The 16,679-nt window shown below is 47.6% G+C and overlaps 1 protein-coding gene across 1 annotated transcript in view; it reads left to right on the top strand.

Annotated features, from left to right (window-relative positions):
* TIAM2 (TIAM Rac1 associated GEF 2) overlaps positions 1–16,679 on the top strand; it is a 109,389-nt gene that overhangs the window by 2,507 nt on the left and 90,203 nt on the right. Inside the window, exons 3-5 of the mRNA XM_066372944.1 lie at positions 5,339–5,774; positions 10,825–10,997; positions 13,709–13,933. Coding sequence (XP_066229041.1) covers positions 5,339–5,774; positions 10,825–10,997; positions 13,709–13,933 — 834 coding nt within the window. The remainder of the gene's footprint in view (positions 1–5,338; positions 5,775–10,824; positions 10,998–13,708; positions 13,934–16,679) is intronic.

Here is a 16,679-nt window from a genome sequence, read left to right as displayed (position 1 = left end):
GGGGGATTTTTTTTGGCTTCAGATGTGCATTTTCACTCCTAACCCCCATCTCAGTCCCTGATTCTGCACATCTCACAGCCTCCCCCCGGGACATGGCCACAGTGTTCTTAGAAAGCACAGCATTGGAGAGAACTCCACAATGAGTTCATTGGTTATCTGAGAGTTTTGCTAGGGTTCATTCTTTAAGCCCACGCACACACCAAGGGGAGATGGATTGTTGTTATTTTGGGAGAAATAGTAGCCTTCCTAACCTGGATATTACTTTGAGAAAATTTAAATTTTTATATTTAAGTTGGTACATCAAAAAAAAAAAAAAAGTTGATTGCCCTCAGGGGGATAGCAAACAGTTTTGAAAACACCTTGTACCTGAGAAGATGTAATAGTGAAAATGTGACAGTGCTAATACGAATAAGAATCCTGATGATAAGAGCAATATGTTGAATGGTGTGTAAAGTTTGAGTGGGGAACCCTGGGTGGCTCCCCCCCAGGAGAGAAAGCAACAATTTGCCTTCTGTAGGTAACTGGTGACAATTGGTAAGTTTTCGCTTTGTGGCTATTGTTTGTTTTGTGTCGACTTTTAATTATTTAGAGGAGGGAGAAATAGCACATTTACAAGAGTTATTTCCTTCTGATATATAAAGTGCACCCCCAACGCCCCCCCAGTTGTCCTTTGTTGCCCTCTCTCCTCCTCTGCAGGGAATAAGAACAGATGCTCTCCATCCTGTTGCCGAGTCCTCATGTCCCTGAACCGAGTGATTTGCTTACTCCTTTCCCATCGCTTCTTCAGGCTACGACACTAAATAGTGGAGATTTCTTTGACCTTTTTCTCTCAGCTTCCATTTTCCAAACAACGGACAGCAGTTGAGTATGAAGGGAGAGATAGCGCCCGCTCTCCAGGGCTGCAGAGTATGAAGGGAGAAATAGCGTCCGCTCTCCAGGGCTGCAGTCCCACACAGCCTGCGTGCCTTTTCGAGTCCAGTTTATATTATAGTACTGACTTAGGCTCGGCTGCCGGCCTTAGGACTCCTGACTGATACCGGATCGGGCCAGTGCTCCCACGCCTCTTGTTTGCATCCAGTGCGTCTCGCCTCTTGTCCACACTGTGGTCTGGCTTGCACACGGCTCTGGTGAGCCTCGTTTCGTGTCAGTTTCAGCTCAGTTCAAAAGCAGCCTGGTCGCCCGTGTGTTGCTGACCCCACTTGGTCCGTGCAGGCTCTTGCCACCCGGCCCATGTGTGAGGAGTAAAGCTCCGTTGATCCTGTGCACCTCTAAGTCTTAGCTCCGAATGACTTGTAAGCCTGTGTTGTTGAACACAGACTGGTCAGAATCAAAGAATCTGAATTTGGAAGCTAGAAAGGACTTCCCCTCATTTTACAAATGAAAGCATTAAGGTTCAAGGAGCTTGACAGTCCTTCCCGAAGACATGTGACTAGTGAGTGAGGAAACTGGGGCCAGTGCCATTTCTTCTCAGCCTCAGACACATGTTTTTCCCATGTAGCTGCACGACCAGGGTGTTGTTGGTGGCCACTTGTAGTCACGTTGGGGATATTGAATACTAAGATAATAAACTATTTTGGATTTTTAAAAAATTTTATTTAGTGAGCGGAGGGGAGGCAGAGACAGACTCCTGCATGTGCCCTGACTGGGATCCACCCAGCAAGCCCACTAGGGGGCGATGCTCTGCCCATCTGGGGCCACTGTTCCGTTGCTCAGCAACTGAGTTCTTCTTAGCACCTGAAGCAGAGGCCATGGAGCCATCTTTAGCACCTGGGGCCAACTTGCTCCAATTGAGCCCTGGATGCAGGAGGGGAGGAGAAGAGAGAGAGAGAGAGGAGTGAAAGAGGGAGGGTGGAAAAGCAGATGGTCACTTCTGTGTGCTCTGGCCGGGAACTGAACCCGGGACGTCCACACGCCAGGCCGGTGCTCTATCACTGAGCCAACCGGCCAGGGCCTATTTTGGATTTTTTCAAAAAGTAGCCTATGAGGGTAGCCTTTTAGTTTTGCTTGTGTTCCCACAATTGATAACTTATAAGGTGAACAAGATGAACTTTTTGCGGCAAGTATACTACTTCTGTTGGCCCTGCCTTTGTTTTTCTTTTCCAATTTAAGGTGAGGATCAGGTTTAGATCCTTAAAAAGGCAGCCAGGGCATTGGGGCGCAGTTTGTGACAATCCGCTATAACAAGGCACTAAACAATTGCGTGTTCTCCTCCCTCCAGACTCCTCTGTGTGCCGGCAGCACTCGGGTTCAGGAAGTCTCACTGTGATGCATCGACATGTTTTAATTTTTGAAAAATGATGGAAACAGAGCAATCCTTTCTTGATAGTACTTTCTATCACTCTGCGGAACGAAAGCAGATTAATCAGTGAAGAAATGTACACAACTGGAAAAGAAAATCATGGGGGGGGGTGAGGGGTGTGTGCTTAAGGCCCATCAACCTTTTGTCTGCATGCAGCCGAACGAGACCTGTGCCCCCTTGCCCCCCCGTTCTGTGGACACTGGCACGTGTGTCCACGGGGCAGGCGCGGCTATGCTAAGGAAACAGAAGCCCTCAAACCTCTGAGGTTTAGCACAAGCCAATGCTATTTCTCACTCCTGTTGTGACCTTTGTCTACACTGTCCCCCCTCTGAGACCCCAGGAGCAGTTACCATCTGGATCACGGCCAGCCACCGTGGCCAACTGAGAAAGAAACTCATGTGTTGGCTCTTAAAGTTTTGCTCTGAAGTGACATGAATCACTTCTGTTCACATTTATTGGCTAAATAAAGCAAGTCACATGGCCTTGCCTGGCTTCCAGGGAGGGAAGAAGGGAGGGAGTAGGAAATGATGGTGCCATGTGCCCGAGGGGAGGACCAGAAATATGTGGTGGGCGCATGACTGCAGCGTTGACTGCAGAGCAGATGTGGGGCACAGACCCTGACTTCTGACCCTCAGAGGAGGCTCGCGTTTCCTGAGGGCTGCAGAGCCACCGGGAAAGTCTACGGAGGACTGCTGGTCCTTACCCTGAAATGAAGGAGAATGGCATGTGGGCAGTGACAAGGTGAAATTGTTAGTCTTTCCTAGAAAGTGAGGGGTGGTAATCAGTTTTCCTTTCGCTCCTAAGGAGTTGGGTGACATCGTAAGTCCCTCTCTACTCTTTGCTGTAGTGCTCTGGTCATCAAGTTACATTATCCATCCTTTCTGATGATCTGAATGGGGGAAAATGGAAATCTTTCTGCTTAGTGGACATACGTTCCATGGCATGTTAGTTTCTCACCAAAAACACAATGACCAGGGAATCCAGCTGAGGGCCTCTTCAGGGACACTCGTTCATTCATTCCTGTACCCAGTCACTGGCTATTAGGATTCTAGATGGAGAGATTTAGAAATCTGTTAAGAGACTGGGAAAGTTCATGTCTGTGTATAAGAATCAGTTATAAATGCTAAAATGTAACTTCTCCCCATTTTTCACCTTGAAAATTTTATCTTTGCTACTGTTAAACATTTAAAAGTTAGCACTGCAGCTTGACTGACTCTCTCTTATTAGAAACAATGTCAAGAGTGTTAATAGATCATGTTTGAATCTGGCACGTAAGTGCCTTTCTGACAGAGTCCAGCTTGTTTTGAAGCATCCCATTATAGTTCTTGCTGAGTATGAGAGGCAGCCCCTGTGTTTTGGGGCTCTGAGTCAGGGAGTCATATTCATTGCTGAAATCATGTTCACACTAGCTAAATGCGAGGTATTGCTTCACTTCCTAAGAGTTTTTGAAGAATAACAAAGTGACAATTAAAAAAAAATATCTTAAACTATTCTGAAAGTTTCCTAAATGACTCACCACAGCTGGCTGCTTTGCTCTGTTCTTGCGTAAGCATCAGTGTCTAAATAAACACGACTGTGGGACACCATGTAAACACAAGCAGAAAATAATGTTTTCGTTAGTAATAGCTGTGTTTGGGGCTCAGCTGTTTGTTGCCCCTGGGTATTTGGAAGCACTCTTGGGTTGATGATTTTCCTACAGAAGATAGCAAGTAATTGCTACTTTGCTACTTGCTTTCTGAGTGGAATTTTGGAAACTAGAACCTCTCTACACATTGCAGTATTCAAAATAATGCCATTAGTTTATAGTCCTTGACTCAGTTTTATTTTATTTTTATCTTAATGAATAAGGAACTATAATTGAAAGCCTGGCAGCCGAGTAGGTGAGTGTACACAGCATCTTGCGGAAGGGTTACCTTAAGCTAAGTTCTAAGTTTGGAATGTCAGCATCTTTTGAGTTATAAATTAAGCTCACTATCTGCTGAAATATTTAGTTACTGCTATTTAATAACAAATGGTCTGTATGGAAGGTATTTTTCTTGAATGACTGGACTTCTAACCCAGACATAAGAAGAAACCTTCGTGTTTTCAGCTCTGTGCTTGGCCAGTTCAGTGTTCAGCGCATGTTGTCCTAGGAGGGGGCAGCAGTCATTATAGCACTATTATAGCACTATTCATTTTATTTAGAGTTGCCTGTCTCTGATTTTGTGTAGAAATAAGTATGTATAAAAGCTAAGAAGCATGTCTTTAGTATCCCAAGTGCCTAGACTAAAATAGATGTTCAAATAAAAGAATGAGAATGAATGAATAGTATATTCTTTTCATAAAAGGAATTGTAAAATTAAGGGGAAAAAATTAATTATGAAATAAAGTGACAGTTACCCACCATGACCCTCAGTGGATGAGAAATTTCAGGTGCATGGTTTTCACTGTCGGAAGTGAGAAAATAAGAGGCTAGCCATCTCATCTCTAGACCCAGGCAGGAGGGAGAAGCCAGAGACCCAGAGACTGTGTTTACCATGGGGACAGAAGTCCGGGTATCACAACACTGATCCATGTGTCCCTGTCCCCTTAACCCTGGAACTGTGATTTCCTATTTAACTTTAAAAGAATCCAGGAAAAGTTAACAGCTGGCAAGGACATGATTATTTTTCCCTTAAGACTCCGATTTACAGTTAGCAAAGAAATGTCAGTCTAGAAATCTTCACTGATGTGTTTTAAGTACAATAGTTAATTTCTTGATGCTAAGTGTATGTTAGATTGAGGAGATGCAGTGGTATCACTGCTTCCTTCCTGAAGCATTGATTCCTGAAGCACCCACTGTAGCTATTAAGACTGGCTGTAAATTGGGTTGGGCAATACTATTTCTACAGTTCTTTCCGGTTTGGAGACTTGATGATTAAAGATGCACTTTGGTTAAAAGAGTCTTGCTTTATGGCAACAGTACTAGCGATGAACAATATCCCACACCTGCCATGTTGGGGGAGAGGTGCTTTGGCCCATATGTAACCTCTGATGCGTGGTCATCTGCCTTGCTCCCAGGAGCCGAGGTCCAAGGAAGGCAGCGACTACTTCGACAGCCGCTCAGATGCACTGAATGCAGACATCCAGGGTCCCTTCCCGGCATCCGCCTCACTGTGGTCGGGGGGCTCAGCTCAGCTCCTGTCCCAGAGAAGCGAGTCCGCTCACGCGATCGGCAGCGACCCTCTCCGACAGAACATTTATGAGAATTTCATGCGAGAGCTGGAAATAAGCAGGACGCACACGGAGAACATAGACACGTCGACGGAAACGGCCGAGTCCAGCAGCGAGTCCCTCAGCTCTTTGGAGCAACTGGACCTGCTCTTTGAGAAGGAGCAAGGGGTGGTGCGGAAAGCCGGCTGGCTCTTCTTCAAACCCCTGGTCACTCTGCAGAAGGAAAAGAAGCTGGAGCTGGTGGCGCGGAGGAAGTGGAAACAGTACTGGGTGACACTGAAAGGTGAGTGCATTGCTGGCCCTGAGGGCTGCTGGGGTCCTTCGTCCACTCTGCCCTTTCCCCGGGACGCCAGGGGCTCCAGCAGGAACTGGGAGTCAGTGTGAAGGCAGCTGGCAGAGACTCTTCCGGCATGCTCGACTACAAACCCTTCCTCAGACTTGTGTGATACAGCTTACTTAGTATTCACATTTATACTTCAATCTAATAAACAATTAGATGGAATAAGTATTGCTTATTCTCCTTTGTAGGTATTTCTGTACCATTCTTTAATACTTTCCCTGAATCTGGAGAAAAGGGAAAAAAACCCAAACAAGTAAACAATTGTAGTGTTTAGTTATCTGCAGTATAGGTCCTGAATGTCATATTCGGCCCATGTTCAGAACGCCAAAGAGGTGTGGCCGCTCGTAGAACTAAAGATTCTGTCTGGGTTATTTGATTTGTGTTATCCCACCTTCGTAACCTGAGAGTCTAATTCTCATCATCCCAAACAAATGCTTTGTTTTCAATGCGAGGGCACTAGGAGTCAGAGTTTGTTAAGGTGATAAAAGTTCCCCACAAGAATTGCTGTTCAGAACTTAGAGTCGCCTTGCTCAGCGCCGTGCAGAGGCAGGAAGGGGTCTAAACGCCCCGAGGAGGAGCGAGGCTGTCTGGCAGCACCATGTTGATTTATACAGATGGAAACAGGAAGGGCAGCCACAGCCCCTGGTGTTTCTGCACAACCGTCCTGTGACTTTTCCCGGGGAACTGAGTTCAGAGTTCAGAGTTCAGAGTTCAGCCTCAGTATCGGGTGACACCCTTCCTTATCCTGGGAGGAGACAGAAAGGGGATCACATCAGCAAACAGAGTGTGAAAGGCCTGGGGCTCTCCACAGGGACCCTTTCTTGCTGGGCGTCTGTTTGTTTGTTTGCCCCTATTTAGAAATTTTGAGCCCTCTGCTCCAGCTTTAGAGTGCTAAATGTCATTTCGTAATGACCATAAGCCTCTCTGGGAAAAGTACACCCTGCGAGGCATTTCCTTTTTAAGTGACGCCTTCCCCTAGCAGCCTGGAGAGTTTATAGAACCCAAGACCCAGCCTCCCACTAATTGCTGTCCCCTGCTCTGACCCGGGCTCTGGCTCCTGTAACCGTAGTGTCTGAGGAAGGCCGCGTGGGCACGCAGGTACTCACACTGCACGGCGGAAGGGTTTGGAAGGTTGGAATAATGGGTTGAATCTAGCAAGATAAAATGTTGAAGGGATAAGTAATACTTCAAGGTCTAATAATCGAGTAACTGCCCAAGTCCACGGTAGGAAGACATGGCTGCCAAGTATGACAAGTGTGAGACCGTCTGGGGGTTTGATTCGCGGGCTGTTCGTAGAATGAGCCTCCAATGGGATGGGACACAGTAAAAATAAAATGTGATGGGAAAGAGCGAATGTGACGTTGGGCTCCATCGACAGCGAGGTCACATGGTTGGCAGCTCTCTCAGTCTCTGCTCTGCTCAGAGGTGGCCGGTGCTCTCTTTGGGGAGGGATGCTGCAGGAGACTTGTTAATAAACATGATGATTTTCTCCCAGAAGAATTCCACCTGAAGTGTAACCAGAGAGAAGAGTGAAGATGTCCCCTCAGGGGAGTGCACGTCTGGAATTGCCTGTGAATCACAGTCTGAAGTTGCCTCTTGTTTGCATGATATTTAGAACAGATACACTCTGTTCCCTGATTTGTTATATATATATATAGATATATATCTATATATAGATATATATAACAAATATATATAACAAATATATATCTATATATATAAAATGTAATTTGTTTGTTAAAACTGATGCTTTGGGAAGTTGTTCCTTGTGTGTCTTATGTCTCTGAAACCCCCAGTGTATGTCCCAGGGTGCTGGTGGCAGTGGCCTGTGACGGGTGTGTGTGTTTCCCTATTGTGAAAAGCTGGGCCATAGGTGACACCAATAGGGTCCAGAGCTGTGACATATGGAGGATGACAGAGGATGTAGAGATATTTAGCCTGGAGGAAACTGGGGTGAGAGTAAGCAACAGTCTTTAGGAGAGACGCTGAATTCCATCTGCTTCACCAGAGGTCAGGATGGGACAAGCTGATCCTGAATTTAATGTAAACACACACACAACAACAACAACAACAGCGACTAGAGCACTGGGCAGGTGGAAAGAGGACTACCTTCCCGAGCTCCCTCCTATTGCAGGTACTGGCAAAGAGCTGGATTGTTGGAGGCTTCCTGGGGGCCCCCAGGCAGGTGTCACTCAAGGTTGGAAGAGCACACCTCAGGGTTCTTGTTTTCTATTCTGTCCTGGAAACTGCAGCACTGGGAACTTCTGGCTGTTGACTTCTGGGGCAGGGGCGGTCCTGGCTTGGCCTGGATGATGCCGAGGTCTGCAGTCCGGCCTGGACCCTGCTGTTTCAGTGCTTGCTTGTCAAACACTTCAAGCCCGGTGGATGAAGGCTGCTTTGTAAGTGTAGATGTTGTCAGGCACTCCCGGCTGCGTTTCCTCTGCAGCCAAGGGAAGGCGTGAGATAAAGACACACTTTTCCCAGCACAACCTTTTCCGTGTGGGTTTCTGCAGCTCTTTCCTCTGGGAATTCAAGATGTTGAGTTCAGGTTTCTTGGCTTAGAGTCTTAAATTGTAATGTATGGACTTAACTATTTGGATTCATCTTACTTAACGACATGTATACGCATCTATAGGCACACGTGTCCATTGAAGCAGAATTCTAAAGTTATCCTCAAAGTATCTGTGTAAATAAATTGGAAACTGTTCTGGAGAGAGACGCTATTAGCAGACCATCTGGTTACCTGTCTCTGTTTATGTGCACGTGGGCTAAGGGCACAACTGTTTTTTAGGGCTTGCAGGGAGTAATACATTTTTAACAAGGATAATTCTGCTTTCCATCTGTCTTTTCCAGTGGGTGGATTTTCATGCAGTTCACAGGGGACTTCTGGGCAGAATGGTGGCCAGTGGCATTAAAGACCTCCCTCAGAATGCACAGTGGAGGACTGGCGTGAGCAGAGGGGTTCTTACAGTAATTTTTGGATGCCGATGACTCTGCCCCTGGATAGGTCTGAGACGAGGAGTGGGGGGATGAGTGTGGATTGAGGGAATGTCAGTAAGAAGGGGGATTTGGGAGAGAACTGAGGCCAATGCTCTCTTTCCGCTGGTGATATTTCTACGAATGGTACATCTTCTGTTCTTGTATGGCCGCTGCTGTACCAGTCTGTTTTCTCTTTCTGCTGCCGTGTCTAGAACTTCTGCTGTCTGTTCTCCAGGTCTCCGCCAATTACTGGCGGATACTGGGTGGAGGCGCTGACCTCCACAACCCTGGGCAGTGCCGGGGACTTCGCTGTGGCCCCTTTCTGGCAGCCCTTGTGCCCAGCACTGGAGACCCAGGTCGAGTTAACCTTGGTGCAATAGATTGACCATGGACTTCCTGTTCTTCAGACTTGACGGCCACAGCACACTGCACATTGTTTTGCATCCCGGCCTGGCTCTGAACGAGTCGTCCTGTTTTGGTTTCCCACTGCCGCGTGAGAGCGGCATGCTGTAGAGGAGGGCGTGTGAATCTGGCAACGCGTTGGCACCTGCCCAAGGACGTGTTTATATCCTCTGGACGCAATGATTCAAACCGCGGCTTCCGGGAGCACAGTGTCAGGGAAGCTGGGAAGTCGGCGTTGAGCCGCTGGAAAGAATGTAGACATGGGGACAGCTGGGGCTGCTCTGTCACCTTTGCCCTGGCTCCTGGGTCCCAAGGTCATGGCGCGGTGTGCACAGCAGTAGTAGCAGACCCCGATGGAAAGGCTGGGCGTTGTTTCTGTGATTCGGTGGCTCAGCCCCACAGAGGCAGCTCGGGCCATAAACCTCGTGAGGCTCTCCCAGCGTTAGCGTGGGTGAGTTCGGTTTTCAGGAGGAGAGGTTGCTCTGCGCCTGCTGGCATTGCAGAGGAGCGTGGAGGGAGAGCGACGCCACCGCCGAGGGCAGAGCGAGGGGCGGCCACCTTTGTCCCCTGCCTTCTGGGCTGCGCTGGGTAAACACGTGAAGATCTGTTTCTGGAGAGAGTAATGAAACTGGCAGGAGTGAACTTGTTTTTCAGTTATGATACCGATAAGGCATTTTTTATCTGATGATCAAAGCAGACCCTTGATACCTTCTACTGATAGCACTTCATTAGCTTTTTAGGGAAAAGCTATTGACTTGGCGGACACGGGTGGCAGTGTGTTTGGAGCAATATTCTAAGATTCAGGGATAGTTTTATTTTTCTGTCTACATTAGAAAGATGATAGTATTATTTCCTATTGCTGTGAGAGAAAAAGAATCTACTAAAATTAACTTATTTTACATGGCTTTTGGGTACATTCTCAAAAATGGTCGAGGTCCCCAAATGTGCTTGGTTGCACGTGACCACCCCCTTTACACATGGAAGCTCCCGCAGTGAAGGCGTGTGGGGTCCCCTCTGCCTCCTGTACTTCGCTCTCTCTAGTGCGGTGTTGTGGGTAAGAACGAGGCCTTGGGGCCGCAGGGTCTGGGTCCAGCTGTGGGACTTGCTCAAGCAGTGTAGTCTCAGGCTTCACATCTGCAAAATGAGCTAATAAGCACGCCTGCTTGCGGGGCTGCCGTGGGGACCCAGTGAGCCAGCCAGTGCTCGGGGGCTTCGGAGAGGTGCTCCTGGCAGGGAGTGAGCAGTGGGAAGTACCGCTGTGGGCACGGTGTTGCTCTTACTGGTCCTCCATGCACAAAAATATCTCATTTTCACCCAAGTCAATGCTAATACACCGCGGTACGCTTTGGAGACCAGAATTTTCTTTTGTATGATGTAGTTATTGCATTCAATTTAAAAAAGTTGTTCATTTATTGGTTTAAGAAAGGGAAGGAGAGAGAGGAGAGAGACAGAAACATCAGTCTGTTTTCCCTATGTGCCCTGACCAGGGATCAAACTGGCAACCTTTGCATCTGGGGACAGTGTTCTGACCACTGAGCAACCCAGCCACTTCTCACATCTCTCCTCGGTCAGGACGTGTGACAGGCCCGTGGTTCTGCTTCTGTCTCCACAGGATGCACCTTGCTGTTCTACGAGACCTACGGGAAGAACTCGCTGGACCAGAGCGGCGCGCCCCGCTGCGCCCTGTTCGCGGAAGACAGCATCGTGCAGTCCGTCCCGGAGCACCCCAAGAAGGAGCACGTGTTCTGCCTCAGCAACTCCTTTGGAGATGTCTACCTTTTCCAGGTACCGCTGAGCTTCCTCCGCAAGGGCTTGCGATGACAGCTCGGACCCTGTGAGAATTTGAGGGACGCCACTCAGCAGCGAATTCCAGTACAAGCTTAGTTCGGCTTTGGGTTGGGGCTTAGCCAAGAGCATGGGCCTCATGCAGAGCATTCGGTCCACAGTGAGCGTTCCCCGGGTGCCCACAGAGTGCCAGGCTGCGGCCCATGGGTGCTCTTTACACAAAGCCAAGGCATGGTCTAGCGAGTGCAAGGTCCGGAATTCCCAGGGTGAAGGCTTTTTAAACACGGTTCTAGAGAGTATGGACAGGAGAGGTTTAAGTTCTTGCTAAAACCCTGAGTCAAAGTGCAAGAAGGAGCTTCTTGGGAGACCCCCCGAGCCAGGGGCTGGGTGGGACGTCTCATCTCCCAGTGCAAGTGGTCTTAGGGCGCTACGGTTCAGGTCATCTGTTGCGGGGACTTTTAGCAACTTTCTAGCAAATGAGAAGTCACAGAGCATGGTGGGCACCAAGTCACGGGTATTGGGGGTGGGCTAGGGTGGGAATCATGGTGTGGTTGTTGAGTACCTTGGTCATTTGGAGCAGTTACTGACCTTCTCTGAGTTTCGAACCCTTCAACCAGTAGAGTAATAGCTTCTAGGATTGCTTTAAGGGTACATCGTATAAAATGTACGTAAGTGCTAAAGACTATTATTACTATCCAACTATATACCAGTAATTTTAAAAAAAAAATTTATTTTTAATTTTTTTTACGGAGACAGAGAGTCAGAGAGAGGGATAGACAGGGACAGACAGACAGGAACGAAGAGAGATGGAAGCATCAATCATTATTTATTTATTTATTTATTTATTTGCATTTTTCCGAAGCTGGAAACGGGGAGGCAGTCAGACAGACTCCCACATGCGCCCGACCGGGATCCACCCGGCACGCCCACCAGGGGGCGATGCTCTGCCCCTCTGGGGCGTCCGTCGCTCTGTTGCATCCAGAGCCATTCTAGCGCCTGAGGCAGAGGCCACAGAGCCATCCTCAGCGCCCGGGCCATCTTTGCTCCAGTGGAGCCTTGGCTGCGGGAGGGGAAGAGAGAGACAGAGAGGAAGGAGAGGGAGGAGTGGAGAAGCAGATGGGCGCTTCTCCTGTGTGCCCTGGCCAGGAATTGAACCCGGGACTCCTGCACGCCAGGGACATTCTACCACTGAGCCAACCGGCCAGGGCCAATCATTAGTTTTTTGTTGCGACACCTTAGTTGTTCATTGATTGCTTTCTCATATGTGCCTTGACTGGGGCTACAGCAGATTGAGTAACCCCTCGCTTGAGCCAGCGACCTTGGGTCCAAGTTGGTGAGCTTTTGCTCAAACCAGATGAGCCCGTGCTCAAGCTGGCGACCTCGGGGTTTTGTACCTGTGTCCTCCGCATCCCAGTCTGATGCTCTATCCACTGCGCCACTGCCTGGTCAGGCTATATACCAGTATTGGTATTAATAAATTCAAAAAAGGTGGGGTGAGAGCCAGGAAGTGAAGTGTGCTTCTCAGATGCCTCTCATCCCACACCCGGTGACGCGTGTAGACAGCGCGGGCTGTCGGTTATATCTGGCTGAAGGATCGTGGGACACCTCACAGGTCCTGGGTTCCTGTTTCTGATGACTCTGGTTCTCGATGCCCCCAAGAGGCCTGCGGAACAGCATCCTGTTCTCTCGCCGACTTCAGTCGAAAATTCTCTGAAGTGTTCCCTGGAACAGACTTTCCCAGCACCTGTCCCAGGTGCATGCATTGGTCCCCAGACTGACTGACAAGAGTCAGGGGCCTGTGTTGTGATTTCCTTTTCCTTCACAGAGCAGTTGCTTAAACCTTCTAGGATCTTTAAAGCAAAGTAGTGAATTGATGTTAGTCTGAATTGCAGGGGAGGTAAAGATATCAGATTAAGTCTGCATGTTCTTCGTAGGAGCAAATGTGAAATGAATAGTTAATTTTGTTATTCAGGCATAGTAAGAAATTAAATTGTCTTAATAGATCGGAGTGTATGTTCCTAGAGATCACTGGAGATCGATCGACCCAGTAGCTTGAGTGTGTGGTTATTTTTGGACATCAAGGAACTGAAAGAGCTTTCAGCCTGCTCGGCTCCATACTTCTTTGCCCATTCTGCTTTATTCAGGCTTTCTTTATTGTTTTTAAAATGAAATCTTTTCCTTACGTGCCAGTACTGTGGTCTTTGTGTCGGAAGGCCCTGAAGAGTAGAGAAGGAAAAACGCTCTTTCATTGACATTTTTCATAATGGAGCCTGTATTGTAAATTTCGTATCCAGCTCTCAAAACCGAACATTTTACTCCTACTGTGTTCTCATGCTATGACAGTGATGGACACAGGCCACCTTCAGGGAGCGGCGTGTAATGCAACACTGAGTGGCTGTACCTCGCTTTCCTCTCACTCCCCTGTGGGTGGCTTGCGGCGGGATTCTGCTCGGCCTTCCTGCCCCCACCGGGGCTCCGTGGTTAGTTCCGCTCGCCTGTCCGCGTCCTCGCAGGTCCTCTGGGGTCAAGGAAGCGTGTGAACCTGAGTTGAGCGTTGTGTGTGTTTCTGAAATGAAACAGTTTAGTGAAGCAAAGGCACCCCATAGATTTCACCCATCAAAGCCCAGCCTCACACTATGGAGAGCGCTTTGTGGTAAAACAATTCCAAATAGTTTCTTTCTTTCTTTTTTTTTTTCCTCTCCTGTGTTTAGGCCACTAGCCAGACCGATCTGGAAAATTGGGTCACCGCCATCCACTCGGCCTGTGCATCCCTTTTTGCAAAGAAGCGTGGCAAAGAGGACACGGTCCGGCTACTGAAGAACCAGACCAAAAACCTCGTTCAGAAGATAGACATGGACAGCAAGATGAAGAAGATGGCCGAGTTGCAGCTGTCCGTGGTCAGCGACCCAAAGAACAGGAAAGCCATAGAAAACCAGGTACCGCTATTTACACGAGTCTTTTCTTGGTGGCGATGTCACCCCCGTCTCTGGGGGGGAATAGTCTGGCTTGTCATCTCAAGCACTCACTGGCGGAGCTTTTATGGTGTGGGTGATGTGATGAGCTCGACAGCCTCTGGTTGCTGTGCAGGGCGCATAGAACGTTTCGTGCCAAAATCCTTTTCTTCCTAATACCGAGTAGCTCCTTCTCGCCCAGATAAGTCTCTTGTACATTGTCACTTTGAGAACAAAACCTGTATCATAAAACCAGTAGTAGATTAGACAGGTAAAATTCTAATACAAGGATGGCTTTGGAAACAGCTGTTTGTTATGACGGCTATTTCTGTGTTTATTTTAGATTCCAAAAAAAAAAAAAAAAAAATCAACTGCATTTCCCCCTATTTATTACAGATAAAGTGCTAAAAACATGCTTTCTCGGGTCTAATTTCGCATTTATATAGTAATAGGACGGCTAGTTTCTGTGCTGTTTGCCTTTGAGAGGAGGAGAAGCAGCTTTTTGACAGTTTCTTTGCTCAGATGAGTTGGGACAGGTGAGTGGGACAGCTGCAGCATCCCTGTCGTCATAGATACACAGTGAAAGCAGGGTCTCTGGGAGGTGAGTCAGGCGGCAGCTCCGTGAGCAGTCTGAAGTGGGGACAGTGACTGGCAGTGGCTGGTCCTGGCCTGGGTGCGCAGTTACTAAGACCCACTCCAGAGCAACATGACCGAAGCTAAACAGTTTATATGGAAAATGTATTTCAGGGTATATCCTTTCTTTTTCTTGTATTTTCTTCTTATTATTATTCTTTTTTTTTTTTTTTTTTTTTTTTTTTACTTTGAAATCTTTTTATCTGACTCAAAAGCCTGTTTTCCAATCATCTTATCAGCAATGCAAACTGTCTTTACACTCTCCTGGATTTTCGTGTGTCATGAAGCCTCAATTACCTTTTAGCATCTGAGACAACTTAGCCATATACTGTCCCCCTGAAGGTCAGATGCTTAAAAGAGCTATGAATCTAATGTTTACTGATGGACTAATATATAAAACGCACTTTATCATAAGATAATCTGATTCTATAGGTTAGTGTAATAACAGTAATTATAATGACAGTGATACTTTCCTGAGTTGGCGTTATCAAATATGCAAAATACAAACACTCCTTTTTCCGTGATTCTGGATTTAAACGAGATCCACTTTCAAATACTTGTGTGATTTTCCCAAGTTACTTGAAGTCAGAGGATGTCATTTCTATAATTCTATAGAATTTTTTTAGATCTTCTGTAGAATACTTGAAGTCCTACATTCCTGAACTGAACTGTTCCTCAAAGATAGAATCTCTTGTTTATTTAGAGCACCTGTTAACAAACTACAAAATAGTTATAACAAGGAGCCGAACAGGAAGTTGGAACTGCCAAGGGGCGTGGGGGCGGTGGAAGGGCGTCCTGATTGGACGAGAACACAGCTGTGGGCAGGGCTGCCGCCAGGCGCCAGGCGGTACCGTCTCCGCCTGTCTGCGGACTGAACCCTCGCCCTGCTCCGACCTGGGAGCGTGCGGGTCCTCACCTCCTAGCGCTCTGTGTGATGGAGAGGGATGAGGGGCTAGGTCAAGGGTACCTACCCGACAGTGAGAAAGCCCGAAGAGGAGGAGAAATGGTTATCGCAGCGATTTCTCGGTGCCGCCCCTCACCGGGGTCCTGGATTCCCAGGGTCCTCACTCTGTGTGTCGTCAGAGCTGTATCTCGTGATTCAAGCGTCTTAGACTGTTCAGGGCGCCCTAGTCAAGAGTCTGCTAGTGACTGTGATGAGGGAAAAGTGTGGTTTAACATTTACTGGCTCCCTAAAATTTAATCTTGAAGCCCCACGTTTGCCCTCTGGAAGGGATACCCACCCTGGAGTTTTCAGGTCCTGATGTTTATAGGTCCAGGAAGACAAGGGAAATTTGAAATTTGGTGATATTGACTGGTTCCTGGCTCATTTATTTATTTTTTCCTGCCTTTTTCTTCCTTTCTAACTAAGGCCAGGAGAAATCCAAGCTAACCTTTTTAAGAAATGTAGTATTTTAACTAAATGTAACTTTATTCCCTTGCCGTTAGTTGATGAATACTTACTTGATGAAGTCACAGTTGGTGTGATTCTCTAAGTGGGTGGTGGGCATTACTTTCACCCAGACCCCACACAAGTCCAGAGGTCTGGATGGTTGGGTGGCCTGAAGAGAAACTCCATTAGAGGATTAGGGTGATTGTTGCTTGTGGCCCATTATATATTCTTTGACAGACTCATCGCTTCAATATTTTAAGCACGCCATCCAAATACTTCTCATGTTTCATTTCGATTCTCCTCTGCCCCACCCCACTGTCCTCACCTCTTCCACACACACACCCACCATCTCATGGGACGCCTGTGAGTTTTTGGCAAGAAATACTTTGGATTCACCTTCGGAAATTCCACCTGAAAATATTCTCTTAACCATATTCACAATTTTTTTTAAGCAAGAAAGAGAGACAGACAGATAGAGAGGGAGAGAGATGAGAAGCATCCACTCAGAGTTACGTCATTTTAGTTGATCATCGATTTCTTCCTATATGTGCCTTGACCGGGGGCTCCAGCCGAGCCAGTGACCCCTTGCTCAAGCCAGCGACCTCGGGCTTCAAGCCACTGACCTCGGGCTTCAAGCCACTGACCTTGGGCTTCGAGCCAGAGACTTTTGGGCTCAAGCCAGTGACCATGGGGTCATGTCAATAATCC

This window comes from Saccopteryx leptura, chromosome 3, assembly GCF_036850995.1.
Source record: "Saccopteryx leptura isolate mSacLep1 chromosome 3, mSacLep1_pri_phased_curated, whole genome shotgun sequence".
Taxonomy (NCBI): domain Eukaryota; kingdom Metazoa; phylum Chordata; class Mammalia; order Chiroptera; family Emballonuridae; genus Saccopteryx; species Saccopteryx leptura.
Note: the sequence above shows the minus strand (reverse complement) of the source record. Positions and strands in the feature narration are given on the sequence as shown.